Source organism: Pogoniulus pusillus, chromosome 4 (genome assembly GCF_015220805.1).
Source record: "Pogoniulus pusillus isolate bPogPus1 chromosome 4, bPogPus1.pri, whole genome shotgun sequence".
NCBI lineage: Eukaryota > Metazoa > Chordata > Aves > Piciformes > Lybiidae > Pogoniulus > Pogoniulus pusillus.
Genome location: NC_087267.1, coordinates 13,523,386 through 13,543,746, shown reverse-complemented (window position 1 = coordinate 13,543,746; position 20,361 = coordinate 13,523,386). Strand labels below are relative to the sequence as shown.

Below are 20,361 nucleotides of genomic sequence, written 5' to 3'. Positions count from 1 at the left end.
TTTCCTGCTTACCTGTGAAACAAAGTAACAGCTATTATATTAAGCTGAATACGATTAGCCCTACTTGCAGACAGCTGACTTCAAAGAGAAACACCTACTTTCTGTTATATCCTCAATGCAAAGCAGAGTGCTGAATGACACCTCTTAGAGTTTTATTTCCACTTCAGATACTAAATCTGAATACATCTCTGAAAGGCCAATCATGACAACTATTTGCATTATTGGGCTTGATCTGGTTGTGGTCTTCAGGCACTGCTAAATCTGTTGCATTTTACCTCAAAAAACAGAACAGCAGAACCTACACCCATGCCACTGGAATACTGCAGCAGCCAAATTAGCAGGTAGGAAAAGAACATACTGTTTGATTTATTTGTGTTTCTTCTGATTCTCAATAAGATATTTTTGAAGGACTTCAAACTTGCTGGAATGACATTTTAGGCCAAAAACGACTGACAGTGTAAGGTAATCGTAACTGTGTTGTTCCTCCTCCTGCCCCAAAGCCTGCCTGCATATATCAGTGTCCTATTTCACATGTGACATCAGCTTACTTCATAGTTAGATTTCAACTCTACACAACTCATCCTATAAAATTTTAGACACAGAAGAAAGCTGGTGACTACTTATACTTAACAGCAGTTCAGCAAACTCTAAGTTAGTGTAAGCTGACATGGCTTCTGCTAAGAAACCACCCCAGCTTCTTATTTCCACCTCATTATAACCCACTCTTGTACCAAACACACGTTTAAGCATTTATTGTGCAGCCAGTAGAATATGGGTTTATGGCTATATTTATTAGTAGTAAAAAAAAAGTTAAAAGTAATTTTTTAATAGAGAATTGTCAACCACTGGAGAAACAAAAATCACTTGTGATGTGAAAACAGGACAGGGATTTAAAAAGTGCCGGATCTCTACAGTAACAATCAGAGTCATATCTAAAACCTGTATGTCTTGCACTGACTTATAATCTCTGAATTGTATCCGTAAGGAATGTAAGAAACTGAAGTTACAGCTTAAGGGGTCTACAGACTAACTGTCCTTCAGTACTCCCCTACCTCTGGTTCTAACTTTTGATTTTCACCATGGGTTCCAAACGTGCAAACTTCTCCAATCATTTAATCCCACCTTTCTGAATGTCTGTATGACAGCTTTATGCCCCATCGGCTTGTTTTTATGCTCCCTTTGTCTTGTCTCACAAGGATGAAGTGTCTCACTCTTTTCCGTGCCTCTCCTACCCATCACACAACTTTTCTCACTGTTTTCAAAGCTACATTTGCTTCACAGACATGTACCCTTCACTGAAAACTGAGCATATTCACAAACCTGTGTTATTTTAAGTCAGTGTCAAGTTATACAAACTGATAACAATCAAGTTATACACACTGATAGCAAAGATAGTATAATCTTTTGATAAGCCTACTTTCAGAAGTCTGCTAGCTCACTCTTCTCTCTCTTATGGACAACAATCAAGCAAAAATGTCTAATCATTGCTGTCTGTTGTGAAGGCTAAGTTCTATTTTGTTCCCACTTCATGACAATGGAGTTCTGTGGCAAACAAATAATATTATAATTACTGTAATTAGTCATAATTTGAGTAAAACTTTGACACAGAAGTGCAACACTGCTCTTGCAAACCTGGAAATACAAGAAAAATTAACATCTGGAAACACAAGAAAATACCAGGACATGATTTTTAATGTGACTACACAACTACTTTTCTATTTGCAACACAGACAGCAAACTTCAGAGCTTGAAATTTTGTTTCTTTTTAACTTAGCCGAGTAGCAATGTTTTACTTATTGCTGAAGAATCAATATACTACAAGAAAGCTACCTAACACTCATTTTATGCTCTGAAGTATAATTGCGAGCAGTTAAATGTACAGTACTCCCCCATCTCAGCTTCATCAACACTTTCTTTGCCCACTAAAAAAGTATAAAGTAACTTAAGGAAATAGAATGGATAGAGCTCACAGAATCACCTTCTATATTCAAACATCTGTTACATACTAGTAAAAAGTATTGAAATAAAGAAGCCATTTACTTTTTACAAGATTGCCACAGACACATGAAGTTCTGTCCAGGCTTTTTCATTTGCTCTGCATGCTGACTTGCTGCAGTGTACGAAGGTGGCTGCAAATTGATCTGCTGGCCTTGTACTTGCACTGTTGGTATTGATGTTGCAGGTGTGCTCTGTGGAAAAAGTTAAAACACAGTTGTAAACAGAGTTAATTTCAACACTTGACTTAAAATTTACTGTTTGTTCAAAGATCTCATTTTACATTTTAATCCACCACACATTTTCAGCTTTTAACACTTTGAATAATCATTAATAGACACAGTAATGAGTGACACACATCATCTATACTGTAGTGTTTATGCAGAATTTTTTAATATTTAAATTACTAAACCTTATGCTTAAATTCCAAATACAGAATTAGAGACTGCAAAGGAATTTCTTAAGGGCACTAGTGGAGCACAGGTTAGCATTATGCAAAGGCTTTACTAATTCTTTAAGGAAAGAAAAAAACATGCAACTTAAAGGGGCTGCAGTATCAACACAGGGAATAGATGCTTTCCTACATAAATGTAGGTGAAAATATTGCTAAAGGCAATGAAATGAGCACTGACACGTCTATAAACTACTTCATGTTCTTTGATGAAATAGCTTCATGTGCTGCATCTCTGGAATTCTTGAACTGCTGCATTAGTGCTCATTAGCGCATAAGAAAAGGCGAAGTGAACAATGCTGCAGAAACGCTATCAAAGAGCAGTTGACTAAAACTGTGATATACCCTTTTCTCTATAAAACTTGGCAAATGATGCAGTTCTTCAAGCTCTTGCAAAACCAGCCAGCACATATACCTTCACACAGAACACCATATGCCCACAACGTCTAAACATGTCACATAAATTATATACATTCAAATATAAACATTACACAAAGGGAAAATACATTCCTTTTGTTCCCTTGCAATATTACAGGATGCTTATTTTAACAGTCAATAAAAATTACCTTAGAAGAGACCTTGAAAAAAATATAAAAACAAAGCAAAAATACATTGAATTTATTTTTCTGAATAATAGATACTGAATGCTAGACTTCCCATTTCAGAATACTGTTTGCATCTGAACACTGTTCCTCTGTTTTTTTCCCTAGAAAGGACTGGTCAGCAAGATGTTTTAAAAGATAATGACAATTTTTGTAAAAAGCAGCTTTTGAATATTATATGGCATTGAAGACTAATGTTCCTTTTCCCCCCTGCTGTTAGAATATTAATGCTCTTGTAAAGAGACCAAGCAAAACTAATTTCAAGACTGTGCTTAAGAATACTATAAAAGAAACACTTTCAAATGGTGCACACAATACTCTGTTTACAACTTTACAGCTCTGTTACTAAATAGCTTTAGACTTGAACTGTAAAGACACAGTTAAGTGCAACTTCTAGCATTTCATTTGCTTACTGATCTTACATTTTCTTCCTGCTGCTCTCTACTGGCATTATGGACAGTAGATACAAGGTAATGAGTTATTAACCATCACAGATAGTGCAAAGATAATAACATGACCTTTTGGTCATGACTCATCAAAACCAAAATGCTTTCCATTTCCAAGCATAAATGCAGATAAAACCAAGAAAACTAACTCCTGAACACATTTACTGCATGAACACAATTACTGTATGATGCCTGTGATCTGCAGATGTGAAAAGCTGCAAGAAAGGACTTGAGTCCATGAGTCATAGCTACAAATTATGCTGAACTAAGCATGACTTTCATCTAAAGACCCCTTCAGATATTTTACAGATTAGGTAATGAATCTTCACAAAATATCTTTCAACAAAAAGGAAGCACAAGTGAAGCCTTTTAAAATCAACATCTCTTTAACAAGGCATTTTTAAAGTGAAGCTGAAAGTAAAAGTTATCAAGTGTCGGCAGTACAGCTTGTCTTGCAATCTTCACTTGGCATCCTGATATTGATACATCATGCTAGTTTTTATGGTGACTTTTTAATCCCTACAAGCCTTCAGTCTCATATGTTGGAGAGAGAGCTTAATGAATGAATTCAGTATTTCATTTAATTGTAATAATTCAATCTGTGATTCATGTATTATTCACTCCGTTCAAAGCAAACCCTGCAATTAATCCAGAATCATGAATTTTCTCAAGGGTTTTCCTGAAAAGCTCTCCTAGTGGTATTCAAATGCTTTAAACAAGGAGATCTGAGATACACAGTACGAAATGTTACATGCTGAAAGAGCACAGAAACAAATTTGCAAGACAAAAAGTTAAAATTCAGCTTCCAATTTCTTTCTACCCTGTTTTCTTCTGAAAGAAAAAAGCTGATAAATTGAAATTTTTTAATGCCATTATCTTACATATTAATAAAGCAAAGTTACATTTGTTTTCAAAGGTTTTAATTTAGAAACTTAAGTTGCATGTTTGAACATTTCAAAGCTTTCCTCTGTTCAAGAGAACAGAAACATGGTTAATTTTTGTTCTCTTTTTTAAAAAACTCCTCCAATGTATCTATTTAGCAACACATGACATGCAGGACATCAATAAAATTAGGTATACCCTTTGTTTTTCAGAAATGAAACTCCTTTTTTTCCCAGAAATGTATCTAGAAATACTTGCAGTGTCCTACCTAATTTACAGTACTGATCTGCAATGGTTAAGTAAACTAATTTCTTTCATTTTCCCTAATAAAGTCTTTCTGGGAGAACTAAAGTTGAAACATACTCCCAATAGTATCAAGATTTCACAAAAATTCCTCCTCTAGCAAAATCATTTAATAATTTCAGGTTCTTTAAGAAGTCAAACACCCAGTACTCTAGCACACTTAAAAGCACTTCATGACATCTTTTATAGAGTTTAGACTTCTCTACTATATGATTTGCAACTGCCACCACTTAGCACATTTGCAAATCAGATCCCACTGGATCTCAAGACTGAAAGGTAACTATCAGCATTACCTATCTCAGTATGGCTTGTACTGAAATCTTAAAAATACATAAATACAATCCCTTAATGCCTGTACAGTCTACAGAACAGCTATAGCCTACTTTTAATAAGCAGAAGGAAATTTTATGTCTAGACTAAGTGACTTTAAACTGGGAGAAGGGGAAGGAAATCCAGTATATTCATGAAAACTAAAAAGTAAAGCTAAGGGTTCTCTGCTAATGACAGTGGACTGTTTACAAATACACTAATTTATTCTTTGCACAAGTGGTCCTCCAGTTGGTCACACCAGGTTCCTATGTGGTAGGGGTAACAAATCCTATGGCTTGGGGCCAGAAGTATCCTCTACCTCTGTTTTATGGAAGGAGTGGTACTATTTATTTTATGTACTAATGTACAACTATTTTAGCATACCTGCCTGGTTCATTTTAAAGGCCTACTGCTACATCAGCAAAGTAATACAATGTATCTTAGTGTGATGGAGGTCCTGCTGACATACAGAGCCACGTGCAGTTTAAAAGCACTAGGCTGCATTTTTTTTCTCCCATCACAGCCATAGCCATAGCAAATACAAACAATTCAACATAGTTATTTTAGGCTTTTTTTTTCACATATTATACAATTTACAGTTCAGCATTACAACATTTTATGCTTAGCTTCTTCATGACAATGAACACATATAAAAATATAAGGTATAAGCTGAAAATGAATATAGCAGGATTTCAGTACAAGGAAGGAGTCAGGTGGATGGCTAGGCACTAAAATAAATGTTCTTGTTAGACTAGTGAAGTTTAAATCTCCCTATAATACTCTGCTTCACAGTGAAGAACAATAAAAGTACAGAGATTGCATAATTCGGTATTCCAGCTGAGAAACAAGTTTGCTCTCTAAGGATGTATTACAACTCCACCTGCTTTCTGGTGCATGGCTAATTCTCAGCTTCCCCGGTCAACAGAGAGCAGGAGCAAATAGTTAACACAATGATCACAGTTTTTGCCCCCTGAATTTCCACACTAGCATATGGCCTTATAAACAATACACACCCATTTCTCTTGAGGAGATGCCAGTGACAAGCAGAGAAGTGATTACTTTAAAAGCCAGATAAGGCAATTTAAATCAGATTTGCTCACTTCTAGGAACCTGGCATGATATCAAAGCATTCCTTCAAAAGATACACCAATTGGGATATAGCAACATGGTTATGTTCAAATGATGTTTTGGAGGCATTTGAAGAGGAACAAGAAAAAGTGGGAAAGAAAGTGTACAAGTGTGCAACTGCTCATTTCTGCTTCTTCCACAACGCCTCAGGGAAGCAGTAACCCAGAAACAAGGAACACCAAAACAAAAAGGAAGCCAAGAAAGCAGAGGGCCAGTTTTGTCTCCTCTCAGACTACCTTGTGTGAGCTTACAAAACATGGATGGAGCGTGTCCAGAGAAGGGCCACTGGGATGATCAGAGGGCTGGAGCACCTCTCCTATGAGGACAGACTGAAAGAGTTGGGGCTGTTCAGTATGGAGAAGAGGAGGCTCCCAGGTGACCTTACTGTGGCCTTTCATATCTGAAGGGGGCCTACAAAAAAGCTGGGGAGGGACTTTTCAGGATATCAGCGAATGACAGGACTAGGGGGAATGGAGTGAAGCTGGAGATGGGTAGGTTCAGGCTGGATGTGAGGCGGAAGTTCTTCACCATGAGAGTGGTGAGAGCCTGGAATGGGTTGCCCAGGGAGGTGGTTGAGGCCCTGTCCCTGGAGGTGTTTAAGGCCAGGCTAGATGGGGCTCTGGCCAGCCTGATGTAGGGTAGGGTATCCCTGCCCATGGCAGGAGTGCTGGAACTAGATGATCCTTGTGGTCCCTTCCAACCCTGACTGATTCTATGATTCTATACAAAAACTCACGAAAGATTACAAGACTGTATCATGTGTTCTTCCTCTGACATAACTCATACACCCATAGCCCATCTTTTAAATTAAAAACCTTTGAAGGCAGTAGTATGCAATTATTTTCCAATATATGCTGAGGCATATAATTAATGACAAATAATCACAGATTATATACAGATGATACCTCTAATCTAGCTAGCACCACACAGTCTGTCCCATAAACAGCAAGTGCATAATTTTATTTTAGTAAAGCACTTAAATCAACATCTACCCCTCCCCCTGGCATACAGATCAGCCCATTTAAAACTAGCATTCACATTAAATACATCTCTTAAAGTCTTTTTCTTGTTTTCCTTAACTTTCATGTTGCTGGTCCCTTTCTCCCCTATTTGTTTGCCCTTCCCTATCAAAGAAAAATAAGAAAAGAAAAATAAAAAAAGCTTGTTAATTGTTGGTCCTGATTTCCGACCACCAGATGAAGAAAAATCAAAAGAGTTTTCAACAGAAACCTAACTTGACACAGAAAAATAAGCAGCATTAGCCATCATCTGTTGAAATTTGAGTTCTAGCTTAAAGCCCATTAAGTGAGTATTTCATAAAAAACAAGCAAAACCCCAAACAAACAAACAAGGATGACCTGTCTTATCTCAAGGTCAAAATGCACTAATGTACATTCAAGACTTCATTTCCTCTCATTGTTCTATCAGAACTCTGTGACTGACAGTATCTACTATTCCATTATTTTATTTTTTTCTCCTATTCAGGTTAGTGACATCTTTTGGAGGGATTTTTTGCCCATGTACAAGACTAAACTAAACTGTAGTGACTGGAATAATCTCAAACATGATTATTTGTACTTATTAATACTGATACAAATGATGGTGATAACTCTCTTCTAGCAAAGCGTTAGGGAGCAACCACTTCCATATGCTCAAAAAAAAAAGTTGGGTCAGTCTAAAAAATGCCTCTCTCCAGAGTCTGTGAAATAGAAAAAAATCCCATAACAATATTTTTGTTGTTGATAAAACAAACATTGCAAATATGTTGTTTATAAACAAATATAACTACTTCAGCAAATTTGTAAAACAATCCTTTCTGCAGATTAGTGAACCCCTGAAGAAAGCCTTTGAAGATCACCTTTCAATGCAAGAGTACTGCAGCGATTAACCTACAAAAAAACCACACTTGCCCCTCCATAAACAGTAACGAGCAAGAATGAAACATAGAACAACGCTGCATTTTCACAAGACCATACAATAAATTATTGTTGCTTTCAGAACAGCTAAATCCTTTAAGTAAGAAACCAGTAAAATGTTCTTTTTTTTAGTGCATATTATCAAGCCACAAACTCTTTTAAATTCCACTGTTATCACTGACATTGAGTAAGTATGCAAACTATTAGACATTCAGCCCATAAAAGAACAGAACCTTCATTTTCTAGATGTTTTAAACACTATGCACAAGGTATCAACCGAGTTCACATCTTCACCTGTGCTACTACACAATACAGTAAGAATCACAGTTAGAATAGACATAAAAAGAACTCTGCAACATACCTGTGTGACCATGCTTTGTATATACGTGGTTGGATGCTGCTGCTTTTGTTGAACAGCACTTTCTATTGCTACTTTCGCTACAGTGCTTGGATCCGCTCCAGCTGGCACAGCAACCATAGTTGCACTGCAACCAGCATTGTTTGGGTCACTGATTGTAACAATTCTAACTCCTACTTTATTTGGAATTCCTGGAACAGTTTCCCTGTCATTATCCTCTGCTGGCCTCTTTACAGTTTTGCATTCTGCTGTGCCATTAGTAGACCGAACTTCGGATGACAGGGTAGACTGGGACACTCTAGGTCCTGAGTGTGGAACAGCTAGGATTTGATGCCCCTGTATAACAGAGGCTGTAGATTGTGGTGAGACAACTACACTTGGGCGTTGCTGAGGCACATCTGAATTCAAACTTGAAGCTAGAGGTCCATTAGGTAAATCAGTGTTGGTACCACTAAGTTGCTGGGTTAACAGTTTTGCAGCCTCCTGTGTACCGCTTACAACAGGTGAACTACTCAAAGTTAATACAGGCCCATTAGAAATTCTTTCCCCTTGATCACCTTTGGCAGTATCTTGCTGCGTGGCATCCAAACTCCCTTGTTGTTCCACTGAAGATATCTCACCATTTCCTACATGATTGGAAGTTTTGTGATTTGGAATGTTTTTGCTCAAATGAGAACCATCTCCTTTATCAAAATCACAGATTCCATTAACTAGGGGCTTCTTCAAATCACTTTTAATTTCCTGTGTGTCCATTTGTTCAAAGTTCTGCTTTCCAGGAGCTCCGTTCTCACCCATTTCTAATGACGGCCCATTACTGACTTGTGAGCACTGATTGGCCTCATTCTGAGTTTTCCCTGAGTTAGAAGGAGGTAGACTGGAGTCACTATACTTTCTCCCATTTAAAAGACTTCCCACCTGCATTTCATTTTCTTTTGCATCCCCATTGCTGGTGTTTGCAGCTCCTCTTCGGCAGGAAGGATTCTCCATAACTTCAATTTTACGTTCATGAATGTGTAAACCTGTTGCTTCCTTTGCTTCTTCCTCCTTTTGGCAAATTATTTTATCACCTTTGAACAGGGGAGCAGCAGTACATGGTGATTGTCCAGCTGAAGGTGCTTGAGTAGGTGGAAGTGTTTGCACCTGTAGCCCAACTCCTGTCTGTGCTCCACTCACTGCAATTCCTGCTGGAGCAATGATTTGAGTTGCATTTCCCTGACTCACAGTTGCAGTAGCAAAACTTGTATTTGGCACAACTGTTATCGTAACCTGGTTGCCAGCAGTTCCTTGGAAAATAGTTGCTGGGCTGTTTGAGATCAACTGGCCTGGCAATATCTGTAAATTAGAAATGGGTACTGTTTGTACTGCCCCTTGGGGCTGGATTCCACCTGGGACCAGCTGAACATTTTGCTGTCCAACTAGTAGCTGCTGAGTTGGAGACTGTCCTTGAACTCCAAAACCCGGTGCCTGGTTATTTGCCATCTGATAAACCACCTGAGGGCTAGGAGCTCTTGCATTGTTTGGTGGAGGAATCTGTGGAGCTGGGAGTATGAGCTTCCCCCCTGGAGTTGAGGGGCCTCTTTTTGGAAGAAGCAATTGTTTTATCAGACTAGACTCACCAGAGTTAGGCTGGCCAACTCCTGTATTAGCTTGTTGTGACTGAACTTGCATTTGTATTGGTGGTTGTACCTGTACCTGCTGCTGTGATGATGCTGGTGAGTGTTGCTGCTGCTGCTGCTGCCTCTTTACAGAAAGCATCTGGCTAACAGTAGGAGGGGGTCCTTGTGACTGAGGAGTGGTAGATGGAGACGACATAACTGTAGGGACCTGATTATTTGTAACTGGACCTGGGGATGGTGAAGAAGATGGAGTAATGCTTGGCTGTCCAGTCAACTGGACAGTTTGACCAGCAGGAATAGAAGCTGGATTAGCAAGCACTATTTGATGAATAGCTGGTGCATATGTTTGACCTTGCTGAGCTGGCTGGCTTACAATCACTACACTTTGCTGGGATGGTGGTGGAGGCTGCTGCTGTGGCTGCATTGGCTGCTGTACCATGGCAGGTGGAACTTGCTGAGATGGCAAAGGCTTTGGTGCAATGTTCTGAAACCCTACCCTGGATGTTGGTGGGTTTTGTACACCTGCGATTGTAACCACCTGCCCAGCTGCTACTTGGAAATTTTGAACTGTGGTGGCAGAAACAATGTTAGATGCAGAAGTTGTGACGTACTGCTGTGGTGCTATGATGACTGTATCTTGTTGCTGGTTACCAGCAGAGGACTGCTGAGATGACGTCTGCCCAGGCTGTGATGATGTGCTGATTAGCTGTTGACCCTGTGAAACTGCTGAACTGCATGCTGGTATGTTTTGTACTCTGCCAAATATATGACCCTGAGGTACAGCTTGCTGAATTACCGTAACAGGAGTGCCTGAAGATATCTGTCCCGGTACCACTGCATGCAGTGGAGATTGTTGTTGAATTACAGGTTGGTGGTGAAGCAACGTCTGAGAACTAACAACAGTAACAGACGGCTGCTGTCCTGCAGTGCTGTGATTTTGATTAGAAGCTTGTGGTGCTCCTCCAACAGCAATAGTAACAGGAACTGCAGACTGGGGAACAGAGCTCTGTATTACTGTGGCCTTCACTACGTCACAGGATATTGGACCTTTATTCTGTAGAACAGTCATTGGTGCATTTTGCTGCTGTTGTGTATGAATAGTAGGATTTTGTGGAATCCTAGAAACAGTCTGTGCCACAGTATGAACACCTTGAATTGGAAAAGACATCTGTGTTGCTGTCAAAGTTGAAGACTGGTTAAAAGGGGTCCTCTGATAGTGACTTCCTACGCTTGGTAGCCCATGTGGCATTCCTGTTGAAATAAACACAGTAAAATTTTGGAAGCAAAAATTATTTCAAAACACATTAACCTAACATTTTTTTTTTTTAAATCCAAGACTTGAATTTGCAATTCTATATGAAGCCATTTCTCTTCTCAGCTGTACTGCATCTGAATTAATGATGCAGCAACAATGGCTTGTTTACTGACTGGCAATTTTATGGGTTCCAAGTTAAAATACTAGAACAGCATGTAAATACACACTGCATTACTGTTCCTACCATTAAATAAAATCAGTCAAAACGTGGCCCCAGCATCCAGCACTTACAAACTATTTTCAAAACCTTTAGTCTTTTATTGCATTTTTAGAATCTACGCAGAATATGACTTTCAGTTAGTTTAAAAACCTGCTGGCGAAGGAGACGAAGACACATCAGGAATTGAATCAACCCGGACGATTGGGGTAGACGAAGTTGGTTGCTGCTGATAGTACATCTGAATGGGAAGTGGTATAGCTCTTCTTTTCACTCCTACCACATGTATATGTGCTTGACCATTGTTACTTGGATCTTCTACTCTCTTCACTGTATGATTTGGAAAAACAGTTCTGCCAAACACAACATAAATTTACGTTAATAAACACAGTAATTCAACTCTCCTGCAATGCTTTTGTTTTAACTAACTGCTCCTGGGTGCAGAGTAACTGCACTAATGCCTGCATCTTTGAAATATAGCAGGATTCTCCCACAGCATCTGATAATTCATTGAGGGCTACCAGATCCACCAGATGGTTAGCACAGAAGCTAAGTGAAAACTACCTGGGAAAGAACTGGAAGGACTATACACAGAGAAGAAAACCTATCAGAGATCCTGAAAGAGAACAGAATCAAAGTAAACAAACTCTATACATTTGTTTCAATTAAAATTCTGAAACTGGATGCCTCTCAAACTCAACTCAGTAATCTTTTCCTCAAAGAAATCTAAAGCTACACATTAGCATTGAGCACATACTAGTACTTCCTTATTGTTGCATGACTTTTTGTCTTACCGCAGACATTTATAAAATCCAGTTGATGTCAGGATTCCACCTCGAGCTAATTTACTACAGGTAGAGAGGTATTCAGAGTACATTTCTGCCCGAGAGACTGAGCAGTCAAGATTCACCTCAAAGTGTGCATTCAACCTGAGGATGCAAAAATAAAATAGGAAGCAAAATACAGAGAGTACTTTTAAAAGGGTTGTTAAAACATTTCTGTCTGTATCAGACTTTTGATACTAGGTAACGACACAGAAAATATCATTTAAGTATACTGTGTTGTCACATGTATGTTCAAGACTTTCTCCTTTTCACTGCTTATGACTCAACACATGGGACCCCTAACACATGCAATTAGTTTTACAGGCAACATCTTATTTACATGTATAATATGCAAAATATCTTCTCTAGATGTATTTTTTATTACATATTCAGAAAAAAAAAAACAAAAAAGAATGTGGTGTTTGGTGACATCTTTGACTCACAGCTCTATTTTTATTTCTTAATGATTATACTTTAGCAAAAAAATGACTAAATGCTAATTAATTCTTTATCAGAAATTTCTATGAGAACTCAGTGTTTGTATCGCAACCAAGATTTTGTCAACATACTCTAAAATACAAGCAAAATCTTGCACTACATAGACATTTGAACAACCTGTTCTGCCTAACACTCGATTTTCAGGGAAAGTATTTATATCTCCTACAGACTCTACACAGACTCTTCAACTCCCAACTAGGAAACTGTGAGAGAAGGAAAAATCAGTTCTATGAGCTTCTTTCTTTCAGATTATTTCAACCCCAGCAGCAAATGGAGATAAGAAATAAGTCTCACACAACGCTCAAATACCAACACCAGAACACAGGCTCAGACAGAATAAAAATGCTTTTAAAATTGCTAACATTTACTATACAGTGCTAACACTCAGCAAAACTACACTGTATTCTCCTTTGTAGAGTCAGACACTCCCAATATAACTAGATACCTTAAAAGAAAAACAAGAAAATTATTACATTCTTGAAATTGTGTCCTCTTCCAAATAGAAAGAGCAAGTACAATGTCATTTCTCCTGAAGCCAAGTTTATTATTACAAAAATTGAGACCACACTGTATAGCAGAAAGTCTAGGTATTAATAAAATTTGGCATATCAGACAAATGTTGTCTAAGTTGTATATGTCATTCTAGGCAAATACTAAAACTGGTACAGGCAAGCTGAAGATACTCAGGGTTTATAATGGTGAAATAAGATTTGTGATTAGCACTTTACTGTCAGATGCACTTACCTTACAAGGACCTCCTACTCAAGCTAAGCTGGCTAATGATCCAGGAAGCTCCGTGAAAAAACTTCTTCTCACTGCAGCCTCTCACAGCAGACAGTAACTTTCCTAAATTCTGATGCTATGATTTACTCATTTTCCCATTTATCTCAGTAGGAAGCAAGGACTAAAACTGACTATGAGCATTTACATGAACGTAGGACACTCCATGTTAGCACTAATGAAAATGCTTGGAAGAGGCTATTCCTCTGATCTCAATTTACTGCCTTTTTTTTTTTTGGCAGTACAGTTAGTATTTAAGAAGAATTTTCAGGACTAGCTGTTAATTCCAATTTTTCACTAGCTCATCTCTGTCTAAGACCGGAAGAAAATCAAAGTGCAGAACTATACTATTCAACACTGAGAGGCTGCAGAAGCGCACAGAATCAGAAACAATGCAGACATTCCACATTTTCCCAGTATAATACTCTGTAGTTTGCTTCAGTATTTTCTGTCATTTGATGGTATTACACAGCAGCATATCGTAATTATTCTAACAGTTCAAAGTTCTCTTTTATAGTTTATACAGTGCAAAATTCACCTTGCCTACAACTTCACTGTCAAAAGCTAGATGTCTAGCACTCTCTATACTCAACAAAAAGGTGGCACCCGCAGGGAATTCATAATCTTGTCAGAAACTAGGCAGGCAAAAGCAATTCATTTTACTACTGGGGCAATCTCCCACTCCATTAATTAAAAAGCCAGCCTAGAAAACTTGTGCTGGCTAGAGATCAACTTGCAGATCATTAAACTGAGCTGCAGTGATTCCAGGTCCAGCTATCCCTCTTTAAATGTCTAAATCTTGAAATGTCTTCGCCTTTCAGCAGCACACACAAATACTCTGCAGTGTGCAAATAGAAGTATAGGAACAATACCAGCTGATCCACAAGAATCTGCAGCATTTCCCTCATACAATCAATTCTTGCTGGAAGCATAAGTAAAACTAAATCACAGTGTGAAGCCCTAAGCTTTGTCAAATTCTATCTGCTTTATCTTGAAGGCCCATCCGATCAGTAAGACAACAGATGAACATAGGAGTTGTGAAGCAGCAGAGGTGGAAGGATCCATAAGGAACCAAATACAAATATTCAGAATGTGTGCAGATTACTTAAGTCAGATAGCTCAGAAGGGCCACTCTCTAAATATCTGTCATCAACAATATCAGTTGAAAGCAAGAGAATCTGGATAGGAAAGGATTTGTTCTTCTTTAACTCGCCTGAGGTTCACAATGATCACAGGAGTTTTGCAGGGTTGAGCTTCCAAATTTCATAATTACTCCTGTATTGGTGCAGTAATACTGCAACACATTACCAGACCAAAACACTCATCAAAGCAGATAATGCTGCTCAGCAATTGAAAAAATAAATAATGTCAATCAGAGTTAAAAATCAAATTAAATTCTATTCTATGAGAAAAGATGACTAATTTAAAGTGTCAACTGTCAAGTGAACATTCTGGTTGAGTATTTTCTTTTCTATTTCTTCAAAGCCATGACAGAATGGTTCCACGTTTTATTTTCCAGAAAAATCAGTCTAACAGTACATAGAGGCAAGTTAGAAAATTCTGTGACACATGAATATAGGCAGTTTTTTCTTCGCTTTTCTTAATTATTTGAATAGAACTATATACTTACCACTGACATGCAAACTTCTCACTGTCTATTTCTACTATTCCTGGTGGTGGAGCAACATGTGGTGCTGTCCTAGAGGCTATGGAGAATGAGGGAAAGAGAAAAACAAAAATTTGCTGAAATTATTTTTATTCTTCTGAATGAAGCACTTCAACTCCACCACTTTCACCAGTATAGCCTCTCCTGTGGATGTAATCAAGGATGTATCCAGCTAAGGCAAGTCACAAAGCTGTGCTGCACCTCAGTTAAACAAAGTGAAGTAGGGCATGCCAAGGCAAGTGACCATCGAAGTGCAATCATGATGTATACAGTCAGTGAATGACAGTTGCCAGATTCATGATTGTGGTCCTTATCTCAAGTACTTTAGATTTAGCATGACTTAAGAGTGGCACCATATTTCACCAGCACAAATATACAGCAACTATTTTTCCAGTTCTGAAGTGAAAGCAAATATAATGCAAATAATTCTGTTGCAATATCACATCAGTTCCTTCTATTCTGCCTTTTTCAAACCTTTAGTTGCATTCTTTTCTAGTCACGTTTGCTGTGCTATCTGCACCCATTCCAGGAACAGGACACTTAAGACATGCCAATGTCTAAATGGTTCTTTATCCATTTTTTCCATCTTGTGTACACCTGTAGTATACCGCTATGTGCTTTTATTGGTAAAGCCAGAAAAACTACAAATGCTATTCTCTCCAAACAGTATTAGTTAGCTGTGCCACCAGCTTCCAAAGTGACAGTATTTAATCTCCAAGTAAAACTGCAAAAATTTATCATCATTAAGATTTGGTTTGCAACTAAGAAAACACTTTTAAAGCTTAAAACGGTTAAAGTTTGGTTCACGTTGCAGGAAGTTGCTCAGAAGCTTCAACAGAGGCATGATTCTTCCTATCTCATCTGTGCAATTTATCAAATACTAGATGTTGTTGCCATTGATATTCTGTGTAAACCACAATATAAAATGGACCTCTCGTGCTCTGAAATTGTGGGAACAATCTAGAATAGATGCTTTCTTTTTCTACTGAACATATTAAAATAAGGACTGTACATAACTTTCAGTAAGTTTTCATATTAATTCAACTAAAAATATATTTTCTTTTGCAGCATATTTCACAATGGTTTTGGCTACTGTAGCTTTGTGTTTGCTGTTTGAAAAAAAATTACTGTGTATAACACACAGTATAATGCTGTAAATTAATCAGAAACCCATGTGAGCCAAAAGTCATTCATGGCATATAAGAAATACTGAGGAAGCATATATTCTCTTGCAGTGATACTAACCTGGTACACCTGTTGCATGGGCCGGTGAAGAACCATGATCCATTACTTGTGGTCTGACATCAGGTACTCCTTGCTGGCTAATGCACTGATGCTCAATGAGTTTTACAGCAGTAAGTGCATCAGGTCCAAACATCTGGACGTCCATAGAAACCAGACATACTAATGTATCTAAAAGTATTAAATGTAAAAACAATGACATTAGAAGAAGACAAATTAATACTGCTGAGACATATGGATTTGCTCTAAACTTGCCATGTGTTGAAAGAAAACAACCTCTGCATGTTTCTGTAGATTTCTACTCCACTCACCTCATGGCATTAGAAAACAAACCAAACCAACCAAACAAAAAACCCCAAAAAACTCCCCACAAATCAGAACAAAAAACCCCACAAAAAAACCCCAAAACCAAACAACCAACCAACAAAACCCCACCAACTTCAAAAGTTTTAGCATTCCTAGTTACCAGCATCATCAACTTCTTGGGCACAAAGGAAAAAAAAAAAGGTAAAAATTCCTATTCTAGTATCCATCCCTAAAGTGCACACAAATACAGAAACAAGACACATTTTTAACCACTGAACTTGATATTCTTAAGTCCTTTTTCTTATATAATTATGAGTAGTAGATTTTGTTTCTCCCTTACCTATGCTCTTCTCCACTTTAGCAATCTTTGAGCAGGCCACTTCTCCCATTTCTGTAAGCATATATAGCACCTCGAGTGCTGAGATTACAAGCAGCACATCTGGTAGTGTGAGATGACATATGATCTCTTTATAGGATTCCTGATCCACATATTCACAAATTAAGACACCATTATCCTCAGCCTTACAAAGATTTGCCAAGATTTCCATGCCTGAATAACAAATACAAAATAGTTTGAAACAGCAATAATTCCAATTCTAATACAAGAAGAATAGCTAGAGAGCTTACCTCTCATTTTTAAAAATCTATCCCTTGACATGAGGCATTTTGTAACAGTGTGAAACATTAGATGAGTAGTTTTGAAATCAACAGGATCCAAAAGAAGCTGGTGAGAAAGAAAAAACAAACAATGACTAACACAACCTGGATAGTACCAATGGCTCATATCCTTAAATGTGCATATGGAAATACAAGAGTTTAAATGTGACACATGTAAATAGCACAAAACCAGAACCCTGGGAGCATTTTGAGCCCACTTCCTTTCCTTTTTCAGCTCTGAAGCAGCAGTCTAATTTACACTTTCCAGTGCTCAGAATATGCAAAGTAACTTTATTCCCAGGCAGTCAAGAATATGTACAATTACATATTAATAGCCAACAAAGAACAGAACTTGAGTAGTGACAAACTTTCCTTCACAAATGCTACCATCATAATTCATCCTATTTTTAACTGCTTCTACTTCTCAATGAGAGCTCTCAGACATTATAATACGTAACACTCTCCTATTCAGGAGAAGCTAGATAGATGATGAAAGAAAATATCGGGGGTTTTTCCCAGCATTCCAGAGTGGACCAGTATTTCCAAGTCTCATTCTCATTTTACTTAATACGTCAAAATGCAAGGGATAGCTGAACATACCTCCCTACAAAATCTGTGTAATTTATCTGCACAATGATATGACATCCTGAAATAGCATATTTATTATACTCAAACCTCTTTCATAAGAGTGATTTAGGCAGTATGCCCGCTAGGCAAGCTTACTGGTGCACACTACACATGGCATAAAATGCTCTAGAATCACATAATCACGTTGGTTGGAAAAGACCTTTAAGATCATTAAGTCCAACCACCATCTAAGTCTACTCTCTACCACTCTCTTTCTCAAATGTATTATTTTGAAGTTAAAACTAAAGGTAGAGTCAAACGTAAAGAAGCCAGGGTACATTCTGCATGATTTAACTAAATTCCTTTCTTTTCTCTGGGAAACTAAACTGTTGTGTCCCTACATGATCAGTCTTCTTCATTTTAGCAAACTGACACATATAACCTGTATTTTTGCTTTGGCTCTGCATTATCATTTTCAAATTGCTATCTATGAATTCAGGCAATAATTTATTTCCTGCTTCATCCAGCAATCAAGGGGGGAAAAAATCATTTAATTAACACTAGAGTCATGCTTTTATCAAATTGTATGTTAACTGTTCAGTTTTGAAGCACATTACCTCTGCTGCGATATTTCCCAGCGTGTCAAGCCCCAACTGCCGTAGAGAAATAAAGTGACTATGAGCAGAGAGCAGCAGGAACCGAAGACAAGTACGATTAGCTGCCAAAAGTTTAACATTTCCCTCTTCAAAAGAAAGATTACGTAAAATCACTGCGATCTGAAGTACCCGCTGCCCTTCAATATCGTTAATGCCCAATTTGCGAGGCGGATGAAATAAGGATTCCCAAATCCATTCTTCTGATGTAATATCTACAAATTAAACAAATAAACTTTAGTCATTCCTTTACTCCATTTACCAACATGCATGGCATTTAAGATTAGTCAAGATGTCTCACCTTGAGATTTGCTTCTGTCGGAAATTAGATCACGAACTTCAATATCCTCAACAATATCCTTCCAAAACTGAAGAAAAGAATTAAAAAATACACTTGTTTTCTAGGGAATTGTATTTCTTTACATTATTTTTTTATTACATTAAAATACTGAAAAATAGGAACAAGATTTTTCTTTTACAATTTCCTGGTACCTCGATTCACCCTGTAGCAACTACATTTTTCACTCAGGGGACAACATGCAAGCTATTCAGTACTTTTAGAAATTCTCCAACCAAGCACCATAAGTATGTGTCCATCACAAACCAGTACAATCGCAGAGCTATTTTGCCAGAGTGTGTACTGAACCATATGGGCAGTTTTCCACAATCAGAAGTACAGCAGCTATGAAGTGGAAAAGAAGTAGAGTCCATCCTCCTTCACCTCCTACAAATGACAAACTCCTAAATCAGATGCTGACTCCTCTCATTCTCAGAAGATCTTACATTCCTGCTAGAGGTACAACAGTTCTGATTTCTACCTGGAGAGCTTTTTGCTATGTTTTCCATATCATCAGAAACTTATAAAGAGAGAGAAGCAACACTCTCCGTCACCAAAGACCTTTGTAAATACAAGTAAAACAGAATGCATCAGCAGACTGAAATTGAAATTGCTTTACAGAATGTATGGCCTGATATGTAAATGGTTGTTATGTTGCTATTCCTGCTGAAATTTGAGAATTAATCAACACATCAGGGCTTGAAAGCTAATAAAAAAACACACTGTGATGTATATTAATACTAAAATAAATAATGATGTATTTTGTATTGTGTATATTGTAACAAAGGCATAAATATTCCTTTGACTAGTAAAATTTATACATTTCACTAATGAAATGCAGCTCCCTTTTTTTGCTATGATCACAGAATAAAAACTACAAATAAATCTGGATTAAAAGTGAAGGACTGGAAGTTCAACCAGCTGAACAGCAGGAGAAGTTCTGCTATGCAAATGCAATTGCTAAATTACAGCATTCATACCAAGCTTGACACTACTATTTTCTTGAAAAATACAATACTACAGATTTTCTAAATTGGAAGGAAAAGAATTTTACTCTCCATTGCAACGCTGCTAAATTACATCCAAGTGCTGTTTAGTAAAGAGGATTATTTGTAAAGAAAGGATTATTACCTTATTTTAGCAAAGACAAGAACAGCCAGATAGAAGTCTAACATCTTATTGTTTGTGACAGATTTTTCTAATTAATACAGAGGCTATTACCAAGAGCCACAGAAGAACAAGGCATGGAGGTAAAATTTGCAGAATGTTCTTCATTTTGAGCTGCCTTTACTTTTAAAGAACAAGATAACTTAAGGAAGAGGCTTCAATTACTATTATGAAAAGCACAGGTAA

General features: G+C 37.6%; 1 protein-coding gene across 1 annotated transcript in view; it reads right to left on the bottom strand.

Annotated features, from left to right (window-relative positions):
* Positions 1 to 20,361, bottom strand: part of ARID2 (AT-rich interaction domain 2) — a 101,769-nt gene that overhangs the window by 10,834 nt on the left and 70,574 nt on the right. The window contains exons 7-16 of the mRNA XM_064142226.1: positions 18,973 to 19,039; positions 18,636 to 18,886; positions 17,422 to 17,518; positions 17,135 to 17,344; positions 16,492 to 16,659; positions 15,211 to 15,286; positions 12,273 to 12,407; positions 11,632 to 11,831; positions 8,394 to 11,257; positions 2,041 to 2,189 (exon numbers count right to left, since the gene is read on the bottom strand). Of these exons, the coding sequence (XP_063998296.1) occupies positions 2,041 to 2,189; positions 8,394 to 11,257; positions 11,632 to 11,831; positions 12,273 to 12,407; positions 15,211 to 15,286; positions 16,492 to 16,659; positions 17,135 to 17,344; positions 17,422 to 17,518; positions 18,636 to 18,886; positions 18,973 to 19,039 (4,217 nt within the window). The remainder of the gene's footprint in view (positions 1 to 2,040; positions 2,190 to 8,393; positions 11,258 to 11,631; positions 11,832 to 12,272; positions 12,408 to 15,210; positions 15,287 to 16,491; positions 16,660 to 17,134; positions 17,345 to 17,421; positions 17,519 to 18,635; positions 18,887 to 18,972; positions 19,040 to 20,361) is intronic.